At 47.3% G+C, this 7,500-nt stretch overlaps 1 protein-coding gene across 1 annotated transcript in view; it reads right to left on the reverse strand.

Moving 5' to 3' along the window:
- LOC145416304 (nuclear hormone receptor FTZ-F1-like) overlaps window positions 1-7,500 on the reverse strand; it is a 57,903-nt gene that overhangs the window by 10,514 nt on the left and 39,889 nt on the right. The window contains exons 2-3 of the mRNA XM_080285304.1: window positions 4,590-5,030; window positions 3,979-4,244 (exon numbers count right to left, since the gene is read on the reverse strand). Of these exons, the coding sequence (XP_080141430.1) occupies window positions 3,979-4,244; window positions 4,590-5,030 (707 nt within the window). The remainder of the gene's footprint in view (window positions 1-3,978; window positions 4,245-4,589; window positions 5,031-7,500) is intronic.

The following is a 7,500-nucleotide window of genomic DNA, read 5'->3' on the forward strand; positions in this document are numbered from 1 at the left end:
CTGTTCTTTCTCCTCCTCCCTCTTCCCCTTCCCCTCTCCCTCTCCCTCCCCCTCCTTCTTCCCCTTCTCCTCTCCCTCCCCTTCCCTCCTCTACGCAACCTCTATTAAATCCACAGCTACAATAAATAGGGTAGAAAATTATTAACTCTCTCTCTCTCTCTCTCATGTGTGTGTGTGTGTGTGTGTGTGTGTGTGTGTGTGTGTGTGTGTGACCTATTTTACTAAACAACGTTCACAGATTTCCTATTTTAATACTTTCCTATTTCTACCTTTGGATCCTATCAACATGATGATGATGATGATATGATACTTAATGATAAGGGTAACGATGGAAGTGATGATTATGATGATGATGATGATGATGATGATGATGATGGTGATGATATGATGGTTAATGATAAGGGTAACGATGGTGAGATGGTGAAGCCTGTGATGACTCCACAACACATCAACCAACCTACAGCAACAGGAGGCAAGGAAACGCCAGGTAGTGATGATATTAGTGGGTGAGAGTGGGGAAAAGTAGGCCATGTGACGTCACTGCTTACGTCACTACTACGTCACTCGAGGACGCCATACTGGAACCCATTTTCTACTTCTAGATTCTTTTATGCAATTTAGGGGAGACTTTACCAAATGAAGAGGCTAGATTTCTGTCACCTATAGCCCTTTTATCTTAAGTTGGCCCAATTTTTCGTCCTTTTGCAGCTTATTTCACGTAACTCAGTGGCAGAACAAGACAATATTAGGGCTCTACATCCTTTGCACAGCACTTCTTCGTGACTATCAGAGTATTCTAGTGTTAAGCCACTGTTGCACCTCAGCATTCATGTGACAATTTTAGGTCAGAGTAAAAAGACAATATTACCGTTCTATATCCTTGTCATAGCACTTCTTCGTGACTAGCATCATATTCTACTGTTCGTCTACGGTTACAACTCAGTATTCAAGATGGGAAGATGGCAATTTTAGGCCAAGTTTGAGTATAAAGGGTACACACATCTCAATATCAAAATCAGTAATAATAAGTTTTTCATCTGACGGAACTGGTCCACTCTCAGCTTAAATAAATGAAATCCAATGAGGTGGGACTAAATCTCCTTGGTTACTAGTCAAATCCACCCTCCAATCTGCCTACACCTGGCCACCATCTGAGCTGCGGGGGTTACGATGTGTCAGACGATGGAATATGATGGTAGTCACGAAGAAGTGCTGTGGAGGGGACGTACAACAACAATCCTGCTGACAATGCCTATTTTATTCTTTTCATACCTCCACTACAATCCCACGCCCACACCAGCAGACTTGAGTTACCAATGTCTACCCTACATTTGTTCATTTCATATCTCCACTACCACACCCACACCAGCAGAATGAACTACGAATATCCTGCATCATTTATTCATTTCCCACTCCCTCTGTCACACCCACGCCCACACCAGCAGCCTGAGCCGTCCCCGCAACACAAAATGAGTCTAGTGGAGCGCCATTTACGAACCACCGGTGTATAAGTAAAAAATAAATAGGTCAGGTGAAGGCGCTACGTACGTCACTTAATTTTCAGCTTACGTTCCTCCTCCTAATCAATACTTTTTTCGTCCTTTGTTTCTTTCTTTTTAGGGCATCTCTTGGGGAGGCTCTGTCCGTCAGTCCCTCACTAACGATTTTCGGTCGTTTCCCTCCCGTAACTTTAATGAAGCCAATCCACACCATACCACCACACCACACCACACCACATCACACCACACCATACCATACCACACCACATCACACCATACCATACCACACCACACCATACCATACCACACCACACCATACCATACCACATCACACCACACCATACCATACCACACCACATCACATCACACCACACCATACCACCACATCACACCACCCCATACCACCACATCACACCACACCATACCATACCACACCACATCACACCACACCATACCATACCACACATCACACCACACCATATCATACCACACTACACACCACACCATACCATACCACACATCACACCACACCATACCATACCACACATCACACCACACCATACCATACCACACATCACACCACACCATACCATACCACACATCACACCACACCATACCATACCACACATCACACCATACCACACAACACCACACCACACCATACCACACCACATCATACCATACCACATAACACACCACACCACATTACACCACACCACACCACACCACATAAACCTAAATGAACCTCTAGCATCTAGCCCTTTTGCACTTGGTTGCTTTGACTAGTAACCAAGGAGACTCATTCCTACCTCATAACCTTACTTCATCGAATTACATGCAAAACAGACTTTAATAATGAATAAAAACGCGTATATCTTCTATTTTGCTGAGAGAGAGAGAGAGAGAGAGAGAGAGAGAGAGAGAGAGAGAGACCTAATGTTAGCCAGTGGAAAAAGCGAAAGTGTCAGGTTAGAAAGTGACGAGAGAGAGAGAGAGAGAGAGAGAGAGAGAGCCAAGGGGGGTGCAGTCCCTCACCCCCTCCTGCACTTGGCACTACTGACCCAAATCCCGGCAACATCATGAAACCCGGTCGTGGTGGCCTCCCCGCCTGACCACCACCCCGACCGGACCCCACAAAACCCTGCCTTGGTGGCCTGGATCTCTCGTGCTGCCAAAATACGTCCACCAAAACCGTACACATAATTAAAGATACACACACACACACACAGACGGACAACAGACGCCCCCCCATCCCCACCAACCTACCTCAACTCCCCCCCCCCTTCAACTCAGCCTTGGCACCCTAACCCACTACTCCAACGCACTCACTTTTACCACACTCAATGCCCCAGTTATTACACGCAAGGATGCACGCAAAGGACAATGATATGGAGGGAAATAATTAGCCTAGCGACCTACCTTAACACATCCTAACTTTACCCTAACCTGCCCTACCCTATCCTATCCTGCCCTGCCCTACCCTCCCTTACCCTACCCTACCTAACCTAACCCAACTCAACCTAAATTTTCCTCTGCTGGCTAATGTTTCCACGCTCAGAAAGGCTTGGTATTTTTCTCTGCCCAATATTTCACCTCTTCTACTTGGCACTTTCCTCTGCTGGCTAATATTCCTAAGCTGAGAGAGGCCTGTTATGTTTTTCTGCCTAATATTTCACCTCTTCTTATCATTTTCCTTTGCTGGCTAATATTCCTAAGCTGAGAGAGGCTTGGTATGTTTCTCTGCCTAATATTTCGCCTCTTCTACTTGTCACTTTCCTCTGCTGACTAATACATCTACGCTGTGTGAGGCTTGGTATGTTTCTCTGTAATATTTCACCTCTTTTTGTATCACTTTCCTCAGCTGGCTAATATTCTAACGCTGAGACAGGCTTGGTATGTTTCTCTGGCCATAGACGATTCTCTGTTGTATGATGCGTCAGGGAGGAAAGTGACGAACATAAAGGAAGTGTGAAGCAGACGGAGGAGCCAAGTAAGCCAAATTCTGTCTTAAACTGTACTTATAAGGAACACCAACGTCGCTGAAGAAAGTATGAGGTAGTGTGAGTATGGAGGAAGAAAGTGGGAGTATGAAGGCACAGGAATGAGCAAAAATTGGTGGACACTCATCTGCTGACTGCAAGATGTGACATGAAATACTGCTGTGTGATGGCAATATGAAGAATACAACACAACAGTATGGGAAGGAAGGATATGCTGTTGTTTGAAATGGAATGAGAGATGTGGAAGGCAGAAGAGAATGGACTATATTTAGGGGTGGAATGAGTCAAATGGAAAGCATGGGGGAATGGAAGGTGTTACAGGAATTGTTTTTATGTGTGTGTGAAGGAAGGATGCTCTCTCGTCTGGAGGTGGAATGAGAAATGTGGAAAGCAAGACAAAACACCGATAGAGGAATGGAGGCAAGTGTGTGCTCATGACCAGGGCAGTACAAGAACATCACAAACTCCTCGCTACTAACCTTGAAATCCTTGAAGAAGCAGGAATTCCTTGCCCAGTCCACCTGAGCAAAGAGGTTCTGGTCTAAGACTTTACACATGAGCTCAAACAGGTCCACCTCCACCTGGTTGTAACTCTGGTTCTGCAGGAGGGAGAAGAGGGACGTCTGCCATTCGTGGTCGTCGATCGTGTCCACCAACTCCCTGATGATGGTCGGGATTCTGGGACCCCCGCCTCGACCCCCCCCGCCGCCCCCACCGCCCCCTCCACCCCCGCCGCCCGTCGCACCTGTGAAGTATTGAGTAGTGTTGGTGGTGGTGCTGTTGTTACTGGTTTTATTGATGTTGTTGTTGTTATTATTATTAGTAGTGGTAGTATTTGTTGTTGTTGTACTAGCAGTTGTTATGGCATTTACAACTACTACGACTGTTATTATACTCATTATCATTATTATTATTATTATTATTATTATTATCTGGGTCTCTTTCTGCCACAAAAAACAAAAATTGCACCTTCATTAACAGACTACTTCAGTATTCTAATTGCGGGATTGACCCAGTTCTGTCAGAGGAAAACAAACAATGGCCAATCACCTTTCACCAATATAAACAACAGGTGAGGTGAATCAATTACCTGTAGTGACACCTGCGGCCGCTGCGACAGAAGCGCTGGACTGAGGATTGGTGACCCATAGACCAGGGTCCCCAGGTGATACTAGGAGAGGGGGGTCATGGGGGGCCACACCAGGTACCCCTACTAGGCCCCCACTAGTACTGGAGCCAGCCACTAGGGCGCTGATGGGGGAGGGCGAGGAGTCAGGTGAGGATGTGGAGGAGGAGAGGAATGGACTCTGTATTTCCTCCTTGATGTGGATTTGCGATGTGGCTGCTGAGGAGTAGCCCGGGGCGTTGTAGGTGATGGCCACTGCTGAGGTGGCAGGGTGTCTGCCCCCGCTCAGCAGGCCCTGCTGACTCAGTTGCCGTTGGCGGAGCATCTGCAGCTTCCTGGCACGGTCCCGCTTGTACATCGGACCAAACTTGTTGCGACCACCTCGCATGCGATCTGCCCGCACGGCTGTAAGTGAAGAAGACGAGGGTTAGTGTTAGGCCTGTACCCGTTACTGCATCGCGTTGTTCGTATGTACCCTTCCTGCCGCCCCAGAGTGTTGGGCCTTGTACTGACGGGTAAATAAAGAATATCAACAATACACAAGGAGTTACATAAATCCATACACAACTAAATAACCTCAATAAAGCCATGACTAGCCAAAGGGTGTTACATTTCTGCTGTCTGCTCACAACACGCCAAGAACAAAACAAAATGAAACTGCACAGGATATTTTAAAACATCAAGATACAAAAAGGATTATGTAATCTTAAAAGGGGGATTACTGGGGGGGGTCCGGGCTCCCCACCCCCCACCCCAGCTATACCTGTGTCCTATTCTATCCTACACCATCATGCCTATTTCCTCTCTCTCTCTCTCTCTCTCTCTCTCTCTCTCTCTCCAGACAACCCTCCCACCCTTCCTCTCTTTCTCCCTCCTTTCATTCCCCTTCACGCATCCCTATTTTCCTCCCTCCCCTCTTCCTCTCTTCTCCCTTTCACATGGCACTCTCCCTCAATCTCTATCCCTCCTTCCCTCCCTCCCTCCCTCCGTCTCCATGAGGCACCTCTCCCTTCCTACCTCACCACAAGGCAAATTCCCTCCCCTCTCCGTCCCTTCCTCCGTCCCTCTCCCTTCCTGCCTCCCTCCCTCCCTCTCAACTCACTCAGCCCCCAACAGATGGCGTCAGACTGCACTCTACACACGCACACACACACAAACGCACACACACACGTTCTCTCTTCGATACACACATACGAACACACACTTACTCTCTTGGTACGCACACAGACACACGCCCGTCTCTCTCTCTCTCTCTAAACAAGGGACAGGTGAGACAGGTGATAAGCAGGAGAGAGAGAGAGAGAGAGAGAGAGAGAGAGAGAGAGAGAGAGAGAGAGGCAGGGTGTGAATGAGGAAGGGTGGGGGTGAGGCAGGGTGGGGGTTAGGCGGGATAGGGGTTAGGCGGGATAGGGGTTAGGCAGGGTGGGGATTAGGCAGGGTGGGGATTAGGCAGGGTGGGGATTAGGCAGGGTGGGGGTGAGGCAGGGTGGTGCGAGGCAGGGTGGGGGTTAGCAGGGTGGGGTGAGGCAGGGTGGGGGTGAGGCAGGGATTAGGTATTTCCTTAACAAGACAGATCAGTAACCTCATGTCTGTCACCTACACACAGGCAGAAGTACACATGAACACACACACACACACACACACACACACACACACACACACACACATACACGCTCTCTCTTTCTCTCTCTCAACGTATACAGTAAAAAGTACACATATACGCACATAACCATCCCTCTACACGTACACAGTCAAAAGCATACATTAATACACACACGGCAACTCAACAGATAATTTATTTGATGGGAAAACAACACACACACACACACACACACACACACACAGGGAAAATCATCACCATCCTCTTCCTTGTCATCATCAATAATCATCATCATCATCATCATCATCATCACAACCACCATCTCTCCTCTCTCTCTCTCTCTCCACAAAATAAGTTCAATATTTCCTTCGCCAGCACATCAGGGTAAACCAAACAAACCAATCACCGTTTGCAGCTGTTTGATGGTGCTTGGATGTGCGAAAAAACACACTTGTACACACACACACACACACACACACACACACACACACACACACACACACACAGGCACAGACAGACGCACAAACAAACAGAACGCCATACACACACACACACACACACACACACACACACACAAGCAGAGACAGACACATACAAACAAACAGAAGGCCACACACACACACACACACACACACACACACACACACACACACACACACACACACAGAATTATATATAGACAGAGGCACGTGAACAGACAAACGCAAGGCCAATGAGACGTGCAGGCAGACAGACAGACAGACAAGGGAATTGATATGGCGAGACAGATAGACAGACAGAGATAGCCTTAACATACACACACACACACACACACACACACACACACACACACACACACACACAGCAGTTTACCCCCATCCCAACTTTCACTACCGTGTGTTCTGACGTAACGCAGTAGTCGTAACGTAACCTAACAAGAGATTCATTCCAGTTGCCCAAACGTCGCTACAGTACGGTACTAGTCACGAAGAAGTGCTACGGAAAGGATGTTGGGGTCACTGCCTTATACTGCCATTGAGATATTATGGACGAAAATCTGTGCCAAGTTAAGGTGAAAAGAGTATAGCGGAGATGTAATGAAGTTGTGTGTGTGTGTGTGTGTGTGTGTGTGTGTGTGTGTGTGTGTGTGTGTGTGTGTGTAGAAAATAACGTGTACACATATCACGTAACTAGACTTTATTTACTTCATCCATCATCCATTTTCTTTATCTCTCTCTCTCTCTCTCTCTCTCTCTCTCTAATTGGTGGGAAACAGCAGGATAGGAAATTCTTACC

This window comes from Coenobita brevimanus, chromosome 105, assembly GCF_032717465.1.
Source record: "Coenobita brevimanus isolate Jiangsu-jjx chromosome 105, ASM3271746v2, whole genome shotgun sequence".
Taxonomy (NCBI): domain Eukaryota; kingdom Metazoa; phylum Arthropoda; class Malacostraca; order Decapoda; family Coenobitidae; genus Coenobita; species Coenobita brevimanus.